General features: G+C 43.5%; 1 protein-coding gene across 1 annotated transcript in view; it reads right to left on the reverse strand.

Moving 5' to 3' along the window:
- GEN1 (GEN1 structure-specific endonuclease) overlaps positions 1-18059 on the reverse strand; it is a 367902-nt gene that overhangs the window by 317161 nt on the left and 32682 nt on the right. The window contains exon 4 of the mRNA XM_078647757.1: positions 12385-12561. Coding sequence (XP_078503883.1) covers positions 12385-12561 — 177 coding nt within the window. The remainder of the gene's footprint in view (positions 1-12384; positions 12562-18059) is intronic.

Raw genomic sequence — 18059 nt, forward strand, 5'->3', positions numbered from 1 at the left:
CAAGTTCTTGGTCTGCAAACCTCTTCTAGTGAAACAGCCTATAACTCTGCACATGATGCAACTATGCCTCTGGTAGAGAGACCGTGAACCCCATGTAAATCTTGATTTGAGTAAGCAAACAAAACTATTTCTTTAATTCAGAAGCTCAAAGTCTTTTTAGATGCCGTCTAACCTTGCTCAGATAAATCATAAGTGACAGATTGTCATTTTCTGTACTTACTGGATTTGGCTATATCAACAAAGCATGTTTAACATCCAGCAAATTCAATATTCTTTCATTCTTAAAAGTAGGAGAAAAAAAGAAAGAAGGATAATTTCTTGAGAAGAATGTAGCTTACAAGTTACTTTAGAAAGAAAAGATGAATCTGGTTTCATCCTCCAAGAAATTTAGAAAAGGAGAAGAGTTCAGAAACATTGTGCAGAAGTAAAAGCTACAAGAAAAGACACCCTTAAAGAAAAAAATGAAGCCTACTCTGTCAAAGAGTTCAATGAGGTGAGATTAAAGACATTTCAGGACAAAAAGGAGATCCTAAAGTGGGGCAATATTACAAGAAAGAGGTCTAGCAATGGAGAAGCTCTTGAACAGTCTTAATTCAGGATCATCAGCTCCATATAAAAAGACAGAGAGCATCACCACGAAAGTCTTTATTAATAATGATTGCAAATTAAGCTTTGCTAAAGATAGGTTCTTACGAACTCCTTCTAGCAAGAATTCAGGACTAGAAGACACCAAGCAAGGAGTGGAAGAGGCCCTGTGAGATAAACACCATGAGTCAAAAAATTCCCCCAATGCCTAGTTTATGACTTTAGAGTTGAAGGTCTTCTTAAGTCCTGAACAACCTCACCAATATTAGAGGGTAGCCCTTATTGCAAAAGAGTCAACCTTTCAACGTCCAGACCGAAAGGGGTAATGTTTAGGCGACCCATCGAGAGAGTCTTTAGGACAGATGGAAAAAGAGGCAGCACTCAAGGAGTTTGAAGGGCCATCCTCTTTAAGCGGAAACTGTGGGACCAAAACAGTACAACAGTATATCCGTTTCCACCTCAAGATTTTCAACAGTATTCTCAGAATCTACAGGAAAGGAGAAAATGCATGAAGAAGTTTTTCTTTGGCCTTTCGAGCAAGGAAGCTTGGACTCCTCATACCCTTTTTGCCATGAGTCTGAAGCAAAATCTCAGGAGTAAGCAGTCTGTTTTGGACACAAACAAGTTCACAAACGGGGTGCTGAATCTGTTGGAAATTATATTTAAAAAACTGTCTTTAATAGAGTCCGATTCTGTAAGGAGAAAAACACCCTGCTTAGGTGATCTTCCAGTTTGTCTTCCACCTTTATATGTAATGATGAAAATGATAGTCGATGCTTCTGGGGGGGGGGGGGGGAGCTAGCCACGCTGGGAAATGGCCGCACTGTAGACAAGCTCTCCCGACCGAACAACATCCTACACTTTTCATGTGTTACTGACCTGCCAATATGCTACCAAAACTCTGAAATTGCTAACCAGAGTTGTCCTGCAGCAGACTGGCACGCCACTCTTGCCCCAAAAACCAACTGGTGAGCTGCGCAGACGACAATCTGAAGGCGCCGGGAGCTGGAGGCGTGTGTATCGCTCCAGACGTCGCGCTGCTGCTCCTGCGCAAGCCGGAGGCGGATAGACCCGGTCCAGGCCTGAGGCTACAAACAGCGCCGCGGGTCCTGGTGAGTGGTGCGGACTGGTGGGGGCTGATGTGTGGCCCGGGACCCTATAGCTGCGACTGCCGCTTCCCCTGATTGTCGCGCGGCTTGACGGCGGAGGTGACAGCGCACGACCATTCATAGCCGCTCCGTCTGGGAGGTGCCCCCCGCTGTGCGGCTGAGGTAGATGCTGCGCCCCTGAGGTGTGCGGGGTTGGAGCGGCACCCACGAGGACAGCTTCCTGCCATCCCCCTTCAGGAGCTATTTGGAGACAGGCGCCACGGCGCAAATTGAAGGCCGCATCGGACAGACGCGGACGGCGGGGCGAACCCGCGATCGGAGCTAGGTGGTGCTCCTTTGGCCCCCGGGCAAACCCTGCACAACAGCCGCGGCGGCCACTGCTTTACGCCTGGGGGGTGTGTGGCCCTACATGGGAGTACTCCACTTCTCCTGTTACTGCCATAAAGCCGATACTGGCAGTGTGACGCAGTGAGGCTACGCGTGGTCTGGAGGCCTGATACCGAACAAGGGGAAGCGGCGCCATACATCTGCTGCTATATAATGGCCATGTAAATAGACTGTGGGGTGCTCAATGCGCCAGGAGTGAGGCAGTTACACCGTCCTACTGTGCAACCTCTCTGCACCCATCGCATTCCCGGGGTAATGACTGTCCCAGCGGCCACTGCACTATAATTACAGAACTCTCGAGACTGCTCTACTTGGATCCGCTCCAATACCAAGCGTTATTAACAAATTCGCGGGGGAGATAGTTGCGAGGGAGAGGTGCTTGGCTGCCTGAGTGACGTCTCTGGTGCTATTCCACTGGCCCCCTAAACAAGAATCGACGAGCAATGGGGAAGCAAGACGAACATCAGCCGAAACTGAACTTTGAACAGCAACAGAAGGCTCCAGAGATGAACTCTGAAGCACCTGACCGGAGCCAAACAAACTCTGCGTCCACTGCAGGCTCAGACGCGACGGTGGACTTCCAATCAATGTTTACGACGATACAATCAACTTTATCCAACATAGATGGAAAAATAGACTCCCTCACATACAGAGTAGACCGTATGTCTGAACGTTTAGATAAACATACAGAACGTATTGACATGGCTGAACGTCGTATATCAGACATGGAGGTCTCCCATCAGCAACTGGACCTGAAACAAACCAAGGTGGACAAGACTCTACAGGCCCTGCTAACCAAAACAGAAGATTTGGAAGCCAGATCGCGACGATGCAACCTGCGCATCATGGGAGTGGCGGAAACAACACGCACAGGCAACATGGAACGGTACATTGAGACGCTATTAACCGCACTACTAGGTAGAGACACCTTCTCTACGGTGTTCATAGTGGAGCGGGCCCACAGGTCCCTGGTGCCGACGCATGCGCCTGGTGCGCGACCTCGCCCCATAATCGCCAAAATGTTAAACTACAGAGACAGAGACGCTGCGCTTCGTAAGGCCCGGGAGTTAGGGAGCCTCACTCACGAGGGAATGGCAATATCTCTGTACCCAGACTTCACGCCGCAAGTTCAAGAGGCAGGAAAGAAATTCATGGATGTGAAAAAGAAACAAAGGGAGCACAATATCTCCTACGTTATGATATATCCTGCTCGTTTGAAAATAACCATCGATGGCAAGAGCACCATTTGCAATGATCCTAAAGAAGTCATAAAATTTCTACAACGGCACTATCCGCACGTTCTACGTCGCAAATCTCCACAGAGCAAGGCCGCTGAACAAGATCGCACCTTCGGATGTTGAATAAAAGTCCAGACTGCTCAACGGGACGCAGGAAGTAGCAGAGACTCTAATAATCCCGAATGGCAGGACTCCTAACAATTCCTCACTGTATTAACAACATTGCCTAGAGCTGCTAAGAAACACTTTAGATATGTAAGTAATGTTCAGTATATATCAGATGCAGACTATTCTGGTGTGGATAAACTTGGGATCTCCAATGCCCTGGAATGCGGGTGACTAGAAGGCTCTGAGTGGGAGGTGACATGTAACTATTATGCTTTGTAAACACATGTGATGTTGGATCGGTCCCTCAGCTAAGTCATTGCTGAGGCTGTTAGCTGGTGAATACCGCCTCCCTGTGTGCGCCAGAACTTTACACTCGTTTAGGGGTTCTTAATCATTGGGAGGGTCCTAGGAAGAGTTTTTGTATTTGGTAATAGTTAATGGGACTTGTCTTTGCCAGGGTTCGGTTGGCGAAGTGGGTGGAGGGTGGGAGGGATGGGAGGTTTGTAAAAATGGTGAAATTCTCCTTGTTGAATGTTAAAATATACGCATTTGAGTGCATACAACTGTTCTGTAATATATACAGAAGTGACACAGAGTAATCCCGAAACTATGCTACACCAGGCCAATTATGCATGATTGTAGCTACATGGATCACATAGCACGTCCATAATTGCACCAATACGATTTTTAACCTGGAATGTTAGAGGCCTAAATAGTCCCAAGAAGAACAAGTACTGGCCTATCTTGATAGACTGTTATAAGGAACAAGGGAACCCAAAGTAGCAATAGGTCTGGGACCTTGGGAGTATACAATATTTCAAAAGACAATGGTCCCAAACATCCACACGAATGAATGAAGCAAAATAAATATAGACCAAGATTGAAATCTATATTAACTGTCCAACCGGACAGGTTTAATAGCAGGTATAGTCAGATATAGCCAGGTTGTTGGACAATTTCCAAGCGGGACACAGCCTGTGTCCAACTACCACATATGTGAGGACAGATGACATACATACAAGTGAGAGGCAAGGAAGGGCAGTCTGCAAATTATTCAGAATTAAAACAGACAATTGATATTAGAGTACACTTTGTGTGATTTTTCAATAAAACATTTAAATCATCAAGTGTAAGCTGTCGCGACGTTTCGATCCCTACTTAATATGGGATCATCATCAGGACATATTGATTCATGCCTTTACTCGATGTGAAAAAAAGAGGCGAAGTTGTCTATTATCGCATGGCACATGGGCCTATGCGTAGGCTAACCACCAACACGTTCCACAGAGTAGCGGGGAACCATCAAGGATAAAAAGCCACCAGCAGCGCAGTCGGGTGCCGGTCGAGGGAATTGAATGGGTCCTAGAAAATCAGCAGATAAACTCCGGAATGGGAGTCAGCATCTTGATAGACAGCATGTTGACATAGCACTACTCCAAGAAACACACTTGTTACCACGTAATGCTGAAAGATTGGGCTTCAGATGGGCAGAACTTGCAGCATTAGCAACTTACTCTTCATATGCACGGGGTGTGTCAATCCTTATTCGTAAGGGCACCTATTTTCTATTAGACCAAACATTCACAGACCCGCAGGGACGGTTTGTTAATATTACAGGCACACTGCGAGGTACCAAAGTCGGTATTATTAATGTATATGGACCGAATATAGACGATCCTGACTTCTTCCAGAAACTCTTCACTACAATTCGCACATTGCCGCCTCTGGAGCTGATATGGGGGGGCGACTTCAATCTCACACTAGACGCTGAGAAAGACCGAATACCACGGAGTACCATAAACGTGCAGTTTGGGTTATAATGAATGGCATGACGGAGTTTTGCCTGCGTGATGTATGGCGTGTACGACACCCCGCTACATTAAAGAGCACACACTCATCAACAGTTCATAACAGTTGGTCCAGATTGGACTATTGGCTTCTCACTGAACACACTTTAACATGGACTAAGGACGTGTGCCATTTTCCTAAGACCCTGTCGGACCACAAGCCGGTTCTCCTGACACTATTGATCCCGACATACCTACCTCCACCATTTATATGGCGCTTTAATGCAACAGCACTGTTAGATCCTATTTACAAGGAGGCTATACACCAGGCGATAGAAGACTACTTTGCAGATAACGCACACTCAGTTGACAGCGCCGGGTTGCTATAGGAGGCATTCAAGGCAACACTGCGAGGTATATGCATCAGCAAAAATGCTGGTATATTAAAAGATATAAGAAGAAACCCAATTGCAGCTCTGCGAGGATAGGATAAAGGCACTGGAGGCAGATTATGAGACCACCAACAGTGCACTCACACTAGGTAAACTACGTGATGAGGTCAGCAAATACAATAAACTCGCAGAAGATTAAATAAAATATATCGGTCGCCGCTCTACAGCGCGCAAACTGGGGGAAGGAGGTAGACCAGGCCGAATATTGGCACAAAAAATAGGTGTTGAGCATAAACAGCACACTGTTACAAAACTAATAGATAGCAGGGGACTGATACACTACGACACACAAGGTATATTGTCGACGTTTGTGGATACTTATAGCGACTTTTACAGCACGAGACATACGATACCGGAATCTGAAATACTTCGATACGTTGACGACATCGTGCTAGTGTGGCTATCTGACTCCCACTGTGAGTACCTAGCCCAACCAGTCACGGAGGAGGAAGTACAGCTAGCTATAAAATCGTTGCCCAATGGAAAAATCACCTGGCCCTGACGGCTACACTGGAGAGTTTTATAAGGCATATTCGGATCTATTAATACCCCAAATGCTTGAGATGTACGATGAGGCCTATAACAATAAGATCCTCCCACCCACGTTGCAAGAAGCGCTCATAGTAACCTTGTTGAAATCAGACAAGAATCCAGACAAAGCGGAGTCTTATAGGCCCCTCTCTTTAATAAACACAGATGTTAAGATATTGGCGAAAATTATTGGTACGAGATTACAGCCACTTATGTCCACAGTAGTCTTACCGGATCAATCAGGGTTTATCCCTGAACAATCGACCGCACATAACCTACAAACCATATTTGCCTTGCTACATCAGCTGAATCCCGATTTGCAGGCGGTAGCGGTCCTCCTGAACGCAGCTAAAGCTTTTGATTCAGTTGAATGGCCCTATATGTTTGCGATTTTAAAAAGAATAGGGCTGCCACCAATGCTTATTAACTGAATCACCCTCCTATACACTAAGCCCACTGCTCGAGTCAAGGTGAATAGACACGTTTCAGATGTCATATCCAAACAACGCGGCACCAGACAGGGTTGCCCGCTGTCCCCACTACTTTTTTCCATAGCTCTGGAGCCATTAGCCTGCAAAATAAGACAGCACTATGCACACACGGCGCTCCGGTTCCATCTCAGAGCAATTAGCATATCATTATATGCGGACGATATGGTATTATACTTAAGAGATCCCGAAGACAATCTATCTCCACTTCTGCGAGAATATATAAAATTTCGACGTCACTCAGAATTGCAAATTAATTGGGACAAGTCTGCAATAATACCGCTGACAGTAAAGTCAAAAGCACCGACTTTGGAATTTCTCCTTATATGGCAGGAAGATCCGATTAAATATCTCGGGATATGGGTGCACCGCGAGGCTGACATAGTACTTCGATATAATTATGGTGTTGTAGAGGATGGCATGGAAGCGCAAATAAATAGATGGATCACTCTCCCTCTTTCGTTAGCAGATAGAAAATCATTAATAAAAATGGTACTGTTACCCAAACTGCTATATTTATTTATTAATATACCAATACCGCCACCAACTCCGACGCGGATCCGATACCACTAGCCCATATCCTTCCTCATACGCGGCCTCACCTCTCCACGCGGGAAATCAACACAATACGCACAACATCGCAGGCATGACAGCGTATCGGTCACTTAACAAACAAAACTCCTCTATACACTGCAAATCTACCACTAGCAAACCACCCTGGCATCTCGGTCACACAAGAATACAATAGTATGCTGTTGCTGGAGCAAGTGGATATAATGGAGATGGGCGATCTCTATACTGTCGGGACTTTTATTACCCCTGACAATCTGTCGTATATTAAAAACCAATCACCACTGTTTCGGTTCAATTATCATAGACTGAGAGCGGCCGTAAAGGAACTGTACCCCTCGTTCCCTATGGAACCCCTTGCCTTCAACCTCTGCAGTCACTGATAGCCGCTACATCGCACTCCCACCTTGTCTCACGACTGTATAAAATGATACAAATTGAAATCTGCGCCGATACATATAAAGCACACGACAATTGGAATAAAGTAATAGATCCTCCACTGACAGACGAAGACTGGGTCTCCTGCTGCACACTTGTAACATTGCTCACGCCTAACGGAAATCTCCGCATCATACATTTTAAATATATACAACAAACGTACCACACCCCAGCTAAATTGTGTAAGTATGGGCTGCGGGATGATGCACACTGTAAGCGATGTGGTATTGACCAAGCAGACTTTATTCATCTCGCATGGCACTGTGGTAGGGTACAGAAGTTCTAGGAAGATGTGCTTTACCATTTGGGGATTCTGATGTCAATTACACTGCCGTGCACACCCCAGCTCTATTTATTGGGTCTTGGCATACCTGCTAGAGCTATGAAAAAGAAACTGATAGCCATAATGTTGTTGCTTGCAAAACGCAGGATTGCGATGCACTGGGACAGCAAAATGCCCCCCACTCTTCGGTGCTGGCTATTAGATGCTGTCTACTGTAGAGATAACTTCCTGATATATGCAGAAGAACTACCAACTACCTCTAAGCCATCGGACATTTGGGAACCCCTAACGAACTATCTTCGGGAACATCCGGACTTACTTCAATCTGATTGATAAACCAAATACTTTATTGTTTACAAATGAAATGGATGTAAAATGTGCATCGCTCCGCTATATTTTATTGGCTGCTGTGTTCTGTTCATTTACCCCATGTGCTGTGACTCAGGGTAACAATATAGCTGTGGTCACCAATGTGTAGAATTGCTGGAATTTTCAACAAAATCTTTATAAACAAAAAAACAAAACAAAAAAAAAAGAAGAAAATCGATGCTTCTCTGCCCATGTTCACAAATTGTATGCTACTTCATTGAGAGACTTAAATGGGTACTGGTCTGGTGATTTATTTAGGCCACAGTCACTATATTGTAGGTTCTTATCAACACAATGATCTCCAGAGATACTGCTGAAACTTGAGCAGCTCTCGATACACTGCTCTCAGAATTTGCTGGGTTTCTTCAGGGTCCATCTTGCTTGAACATAGTGGCCCTCTAAAGTAGCTTCCCTCCAGATTGTGCTGACATCTGTGGTTAGAATAATTGGCTGTACTGAATGCGATGGAAAGTCACCAAGTACATATTTTGGATTCATCCACTACTGCAATAATGACTGGATCTCTGATGTTAGCTGGACATTTTTCTCCAGATCCTGAGGTAATCTGGGGAGATACATCTGCAGGTGTCATAATAAAGTTCTTACTCTCTGCACTATGAAGCAAGATACAGATGTCCCTGCATTTTCATTCACATCCTTGCTTCCATGCTAAAGCTTTCTGCAGTGAGAAAAGAATGACCAATAATTCGCATAAATTAAGCATCCTCTCTATTGGCAGGAAGCCTCTGTACAAATCTGTCCTGAGTCTGGCTCCTATCAGATCATTCTACAGGATCATTTGACACTTTAGGGAATTTCGTAGAAATACTTGCTGGTTAAGTATAGCTATGTTCTTTTGCAAGAACTGGAGTAATTTTGTTTCTGGTGCTGTATGAATTATTCAGACACCCGTATATGAATAAACTGGAATTCCATGATCATGTAGAAGAGCAACCCAAAGGTGCCATGACTTTGGTGAACGCTCGGAGGGCTGCTTGTAACCCAAATGGCAGGACTCCGAATTGGCAGTGACTACTCCGGATACAAAATTGTAGAGATTTCTGATGACACTTGCCACATGTAGGTATGCATCCATCATATCTAATATCACCATGTGAGAATTCTTTTGAACCAGAGGGATTATTCTCTGTAACGTTTTCATTGTGAAAGCTATTTTCTTGCTGTAGTTGTTCATCAATAGTCAATGACAACCCGGAAACCTCTACTCACTTTGTGGATAATGAAGACAATAGAATAAACTCCCTCTCCTGTTGTGCAGTGGAACAATTCTTTACTTCTTAGCTCCTGCCTCGAAAATACTGAGTCTTAATTTGATTGTTTATATTTTTTAACATGACAGAAAATAGCCAAGCAGAGACCCTGGAGTAAGCAAGGCCTGTATATAAATGGAGCCAACGGTATCGCGCTCTGGGGTACATGCAGAAGGAGTGACTCTATGCTCTCTATCCACTATTTTTTTTTAAAGGACAACCAAGATGTCTTCTGGTTGAGTCCATGTATGACCTCACCGACAGTTCTCCACCATTATTCAATATCGAAGAGGGGGTGATTTAATTAGAACTGAGTGCTAAAATACTGTCCATCCAACCAAAACAAAGGAAGGATAAAGTTTCCAGTACCACCTCAAATCACTGAAGTGTGCATCTACCAAATTTCATTGGAGCAACACCTTCCCGAGTGCTGTAGCACCGGTCTCTCACAAGTGTAGCAGAACGCTATTTGGATAAGGGAAGAAAATTATTAGTCCTGAAGAAGGTGGCTCTATTAAAACTGGCCCACCTAAACGCCTCGACGCAGAATATCTTTGTTAAATTTGAGGAGAGTCAGCGGCCTCAAAAAAGAGAAGGAAGCCCTTTCCCCTGCGGGGTGTTGTCTATAATAGTCTCGAATTAACAGTTCTAAGATAAATTTCATTGTCTCTTGTAGTTTTCCTGTACAGGTAAGTTGTTTTTTCACGAATTGGGGTCTATTATAGCCCAGGTGTTTTTAACCATTTTGATTGTATTGTTCATGATGACAAGTATTTTTATTGTATACATTTTATTTATTTTGATATGAATTATTAAATATGCTTGTAAGTGCTTACACACTCACTGAGTAGAGCTTCTAATTGTATATCTGATGTTCAGGTGGAACATTAGGTATCCATTGGTATGATTGTAGTATGAAAGAATAAGAGTGGAAAAGGAGTTTCCAAGGGAAAATTTGGTTTTAACTATAGTTTTTAACAAGCCTCGGGGTAGGTAGCCATTGTAATAGCAGCTGGAGGAAGGATTTTGTTTTCCGGCTTATTCAGCGAAGCCCGGAACCAAAGGCTCTAGTAGTTTTGGTGAAGCATTGGCTGCAATGTCTCCATAATCACAGAAACTGTAGATTGGGTAGCTTCTATCTGAATAGTCAATCGCACTTCTCCTCTCAACAAGACATCTTGAAAAGTAGTAATATCATCTACAGGAAATGTACCTGGAGGTGGGCTTGTATGATGAAAGGCATTTTTTAGGTAAAATCCATCCACAGAAGTTAACATAAATTAAGGTGATTTCCTCACAAGTCTGTAAACGTCGAACAAAGCTGGAAAAAAATGAAGTGTCCTGAGATGCAGTGTGTACAAGCCAGAAAAAAAAAACTGAGGCTTTAATATAAATTGCCAGTGCAGGGCATGATGGGTGCTTGCTTAAAGGAACAATGTGAATCTTTCAGCCTGGAGCATTATTAAAATGACAAGCATCCTTTCTCTTTTTTTTACCTCACTGGAAAGCTGAAAAGTAAGGTCCGAAAAGTGCATAGTTTTTTTTCTTTCAGCTGAGGTTGGCATTGTAGCCTTCTCTACAGATTAAATTTATTATTTCAAGACAGAAAACAAATTCAGTAAAAGTTGGCATGTTGTAAACTGAAGGTGACTCCTAATTTGTATGAGAACATTGAAGAGGCCACCTCCAACTCAACATTTTGTGATACTACCTTCTAGAAAGAAGTGGCTGGGGTCCCCGCATGCTGGTGGGAACATTCTATGTTAATGCCTATCAGCGAGAATCCTACAACACACAATCATCTTTCCTTCACCAACTGGGCCTGTACATTTGAGGAGTCATTGCCAGTTCAGGAGACTCTATGCAATGAAAGGGAAGGTTACATTCTTCCACTGGCATAGCAACAGATTGCATAGTACCCCTTAGCACCGTACTATTAAGCCCTCTTTGAGATCATCCGCAAAAGTTTCATCTCAATGCACCATTACACAGTGCATGGAGATGAAATATAAATACGATTGCTAGAAACATAATAGCTATTTTTAAAACCATGCAATGAGCGTCACTATTCTCGGAACATTTTTTATCTTCGTGCATTGTTATGTCAGCCCTATGTCGTTATGTCCTTTGATCATTAGATTGCTGTTTGGACCAGATATATCACAGCATGTCACTTTACCTTGTTTTATCAATTTGATATTTTTCTCCACTCGTTTGGTCTATTACTTAGAACAAGTCTATTTCTGTAGACTTCTGCACTTCTATTCTTCACATTTCTGAGCACCTGAACTATCTAAAATAAGTCTTATCAATAAACACAATTTCCTGTCCCCAGCTATTAACTTCCATCTCTCCATGAATTAATCTGCGTCTAGTAACAGAACAGAGGAGAACAGCACTGCAAACACTGGGTAATTTTAATGTCTGCATTTCTGTGATTATTAAATGCTGACAATCTCAAAGGAGGCCTCAATAAGAAAAAAACAATTTTTAATTGGTTTTTAAATCCTCTCCCATTCCCTATCTAATTTGTATATTTTCTCTGCTTTTTAGCTGCAATAATTGCAAATCGGTTCTCTTGAATACAGGTGTGTGCTTGGATCTTTGCCACATGCATTTGAAATTTGTAACTTAAGTTCATTTCCTTCTAAATACTTTGCACAAAAAGTTCAAAAGGATCCATGGAGCTGAAAAGTTTAACACAAATTACACATTTAAATCAATCAGTTGCTAATAGCCACCTTGAGATTCATTGGAACCCAGCTTACCTTAACATTCATTGTGAAATTCCTGTAGACTGTACAGGCACCATAGAGGAAGACATCCCCATCATTAGTGATGCATCCATCAACATAGCCACAGGCATTTAGGTAAGCACACATAGCCTCAGCTTCACCGGCCGCTTGCACCCAAGGGATTCCCAGACACTCCAGCAAGCACAGACACTATAGAAGAAGAGACAAGGAAAAAACACAGCAATTTGAGTTAACAGTGACTCATCTGAAAAATTGGGAAAATCATCATATAATAGAAATCCGCAGTAACCTGCAATATTAGTGTTTGGGAACACAAAATGTTCAAACAAAATGACACACACACATACGCACACACACACATTGAAAAAACAAAGGTTAAAGTAATGTTATAGTTAAGTGACATGTTCAGTTTTAAAACCATTGAAATTCATCAGTTATAGTTAGTTATCTCAAGTAACTATAACTTGTGCCCTAAGGTAACTATTACTCATGCCCCCGCCACGCACAGTGATATTATCAATGTTCTCAAAGAAGGGGTCTTGAGTGATGTAATATGTAGGGTAAAACCAGTGCATGGAGAACGTGTGAGCTTTAGTTACCTTAGGGCACAAGTTATAGTAACTTGAGATAACTAACAAGAACTGGTGAAATTCAGCTGTTTTTAGAGTTTATAACTGAACGTTTCACCTAGATATAACATTAACTTCAACCTTTGATTTTTCCACTGAATTTCAAAGGATCTTTTTAACGTTAAGTAATATTTAATTAGCATACGTTAATTCAAACCCCCCCCCCCAGTGCGCACGGCCTCTGAAAATGCGCCAACCCCACGCGTCGGCGGAACAGACGGGCGCAGGTTGCTGGGGACGTATCGGACTCGTTCACAGGGTCTTATCACAGCACCCTGAATACTGAAGCTCTTTTTTCTTGAAAATAGGACAGAGAAAAACTCTATTTGCCGAATGGTCTTACCATGGTACATAAATAATTTGGACATCTATCTGTCGGGTGACAACACAACGTAGACTTCATTTCTGCCGATTGAATTTTCCAATACTATAACAATTCGGACTTTATTTTGATGTATACCTAATTTAACATCAGTCAAAGAGATAAAGAATTGACTGTATTTAAAGTATTTACGACCTAATAAGCATATGGGAAAACCGAGCTTCGGTGCCAAGGATCCAACAAGACTAGAAGGGGACCGGAAGTAGTTATTAGAATCCGCCTGTATAAAGATTCGAGTAAGGACCAAGGAGTTTCCATATGTATGAGACATTTGAGCCAAAGAAAAAGTTTTCAGGCCCCCGTGTCAACACGATCTAAACCTTGAGGAAGTCATGGTGGTGACGAAACGCGCGTTGGCTGTTTTCGTTCTACTTGACAAAGAACTGGAACTTTACACACATCACAGAACCTCTCCTTTGTGAATGTTAAGATATTGAATGTAGTGCTATTGTACATAATTTCTTTTTTATATTAGCAAATAAATCATTGTAACTAATGACCAAATTTTGTTCTCTCACATGATTCCTGTGAAAGAAGGTTTCTCGCATCTGTATGGTGTTTTCCGTGCTCTAGAGACTTAAACGTAAAATTGTAAAATTGTACATATGAATGTTTAGAGTGCCGGGGTTCCCGTTTTTGTCCACGTTGCGCATGACTGCGTCTCTGATTTCAAGTACCATGAGGCACCCAAAGAATAATTACCAAAATCCCAGGCCCCCTTCAGTTTACAGAGTATGCCATTCACAGGCAATTAACTTAGCTGCCAACCTGAGCTTGTTGCTATGGTGACCAGTGTGTCATAAATTGTATTTCTGCAGCACAGCAAATCAGTATCAAAAATGAAGACTGCTGTGCGACGTAGATTCCCTGAACATGATCCAGCGAGGTGGATGCCACCACAAGCATGAGCACAGTGCTTGAAAAAGTGAAGAGCGGCGGCTAAAGGCCCTCCAAAGCAGCGCTTGCACGCTGTGTATGCGAGACCTAAAAATTACTCTTGTATCCAGGCCGACGTGTGCGGAGATCAGGGGGAGGGGTCTTACTGTCTGACTCAAGTCACACTGTAGCTAAGCTCCATCTGACTGCTCAGGACCCTCTAATGAAAAGGATACAACATCAGACTGTGCAGTTCAAAACACAACCAGATAAGTAGCCAGCCTACACTCCGCACGCTAGTGGAAGCCCGGCCTGCTGCATGAAGGTCCAATCAAGCAGCACTTAGGCCCATGGGCCATCAGTCACCAGCATCATTCTTACTGCTGGCTGCAGCTTGGTGGCCCTCATGTCTAGCACTCTCTCCAGTCAAGTACATTCTGCTGTTTGTAGTTTACTCATGAGGAGTCAATGAGATGATGGCTCTTTCAAAGTGTGGGGGCTTGGCACACACTCATTTTTGCAGCATGTGCATTAACACACTAGGCTTTCAGTATGAGATACTGTACCGACAAAAAGAGGCATGTTTTTATTCATTATATTTTATTTTCAGATGCACAATCCACTAGTAAAGTTTTGTCAAGCTACTTATACATCTCGAGCCCCCTGCACACTTCCTCATGAGAGGCCGGGTACATTAACGCACATCTCCTGATCAGGTATCACAGTCTAATATAACCCACCAGTCAATTTTTGTAAAAATAGAAAGTGTCTGTTTTCATTATGTCAAAAATAAAAAACTTTTTAGAAAAACAAATGAAAATAGAAAGGAATTCCAGCCCAGTGCTGGACATTTCGCGGGCGGGGTCGTGACGGAACCCAGCCGTCATGCGCACAGGCCACCCGTGGCTCAGGACGGCTGGGTTCCGTCACAAGCATCGAAGGGGTTAAGGAACTACTAACTCCCCTTGAATTTAAAACTATCCCACTTGAACTTTACAGTTCATCTTTAATGATTGTAGATGGTATGTCTGAATTATAAGTAATGATGTTTGGCAAACTTCAGGTGCATGCGGCTGTAAGAGCCAAGCTGTCCGTATCCCATGAAATAGCATGGAATGTATTTTGGGGGGGGGGATATAAAATGAATTTATTGCATGATTTGTTAAAATCCTTGCAATGGTCTACAATAGCAGAAATTCATTACAATATAAAAACACAAATGATTGGTAAGAGAGACCTTGCAATTCTATTGAAAAGACATAAGTCATTATGACATGTAAAACATTATAGCGATGCACTAACAGTGACATGCAGTAAGTTGTGTTAATTAAAAAAAGAAAACAGCCGTCACAAATAGACAGTGTGGTTCAAGTCCTCGGCCGACTAGCCTATCAATATCTCAGATCCTCTAACTTTTTTAAGAAGTGATCCATAAACCTGACCAAGGCACAGTTGAGTGCAGTGTTCGAAGGGTCGAAGCAGGCCAGCACTGCTCCTGTGCAGGATCTAACGTCCTTCTCAATCCAGCCCCTTCGCAATAAGATTCTCCTATCTTCTAAAAGATTCGGGCACAAGCATAGGACATAAATTATGTCTTCCCTATGATGGCCATAGAGCCGACACATTTCCTCAGCCCCCTCTGTTTTCCATTTTGGCAGATGGCAGTTCATAGAAAGCACCCCCATTCTCAGCCTCAGGAACAGGAGCTTAATACATGAATTGAAGGTGGTCGTTCGATAGCTCTGAGGTTTCAGCTGTAAGTAGGTTCGTAGGGTCAACCATCCATGGCTCCGTGCCCAGAGACTGGCCCTGTCTTCTGATGAAGAGAGTCGTTTCGCGCTTAGTTTTACTAGACTCTTGAATTCGTTTTAGCTTGCATTTAGGACCCCGAGGTTGCTCAGACCAAGAGAAGTAAGGCCGCAGGACAGGTAATGGTGCCATCGACTTGTGTTCATCTGGGCCCATAAATTGTGGGCCAGACTGCCTTATGGTAGCTTATTAAGAAAGTCGCCATACGGCCCAATGACTGCCTGCAGATGACAAATTCCAACCTGATTTGTGCCGGTGACGTGTAGGGGGCTAGCTGGAAGATTGTTCTATAGATTTTTGCAACTGATTTATCCAGTTGCCCGCTATCACGCCCTTTCAGAACCCATAAGTGAGGGTAGGGATGACCTTTGCCGGGGCTCTCTGGAGGGTTGGGGCGAATGTTGGCCCATTTAATTTTTTGTGGATGGAACCAAGTGCGAAAGACAACTCAATTCCTTTCTTTTTTAGCTCTCCCAGCTGGTTCGCGTATTTGCCGTTGTTATTAAAGATGACTTCCAGATACTGTGGCATCTGGTTGCTTCAATCCTTTCCGGATTTTCGGGCCCAGATGAACGGACCGCAAGGATTTTGGTTTCCTTGTTGTTTATTTGTAGCCCATTCCTGTTAGAATATATTGCAGTTGCATCCAGGAGGCGTTGTAAACCTAGCTTAGTATGACTAAGAAGGACCAGGTCGTCATCATACAGTAGATTGAATAGTCGGAGGCTGCTCAGTTTGGGTGGATGCGAATTGACTAGATCGAGGGCTGCTGAAAGATCAGACAGGAAGAGATTGAAAAGCGTAGGAGCAAGGTCACACCCCTGCTTAAGGCCTTGAGTTGGTGGAATTGGTCGTGATAGTCGTGAGCCGTCCCCTATTTTAATCCTGACCCATGTATCCTAGTACAGGAGCTGCAGAGCCCTGAGTAGGCTATTTGGAATGTTCAGTAGGGACAGTTTCTGCCACAGCTTCTTCCTTTTGACGCTGTCAAAGGCCGATTTATAGTAGATGTACCCCAAATATATGGGGCTATGACTGGATTCCGCCTGGTCGATCAAAAAAGAGAGTGTGATAAAATTGACCATTGTTCCGATGTTACTTATGAAATCCAGTTTGATTTGGTGGAATAATTGAACTTGCATTAGCCCATGATCGTAGAGAGTTTAGCAATATACCAGCGAAATACTTTGCTTCATTATCGATTAAGGCGACCAAGCGGTAACACCCTGGAGATTTTGTATCGCCGCCTTTGAAAATCGGAGCGAGGATCGATCCTCGCCATGAAGCCAGGATGGTGCATTTTTCTAAGATGGAAAGGTAAAGCGGGGCTAGCTGAGTGGCCATAAGGCTAGATCCTCCTTGAAGAGGGCTGGTGGGATGCGGCCTGGCACAGGGGCCCATCCTTGCGCCCCTTTTCAATCTGCTTTTGTATTGTTGTCGCTGTGAAGGAGTGCCTGAGATCTGACGTAAGCTGAACCTCCAGGACCATGCTGCCCTCGATGTCATTGGTCTGTTTATAATTCTGATCAGATTGTGGGGGATCGTTAAAATAATTATGCAAAGAGAGGTACCACTCTGACTCTAGGATGTTAGATGAAGTAACTTTGGGGGCCCTGCCCCCTAGGCTATTTATGGTATGCCAGAACCTCACGGAATTACTGGTCCTTTAATCAAATTGTATTTTGGCCCTGAAGATGTTCCAGGAATTCCTTCGATCTTCTCGTTTGGCCACCTTCAGAGGTCTACGTGCCTCTCGTAGTTTAGTTATAATCCATTGGCATCGTTTTCAATTTCCATCACAGCTGATTTATGCTTTGTTTAGCAACCCGTATTGCAGAAGGAGTCAGTTGATTCGACCCATTCACTTGTGCACACTGTATAGGTTTTGCAAACCTGACTGCTAGAATATCTGCAAACAAAGACCAGTTAGCAATTAAGTAAAGTAAAAGTAAAGTCCACATTTGTAAAGCGCACAATCACCCGTAAGGGTC

Source organism: Lissotriton helveticus, chromosome 6 (assembly GCF_964261635.1).
Source record: "Lissotriton helveticus chromosome 6, aLisHel1.1, whole genome shotgun sequence".
Lineage (NCBI taxonomy): Eukaryota > Metazoa > Chordata > Amphibia > Caudata > Salamandridae > Lissotriton > Lissotriton helveticus.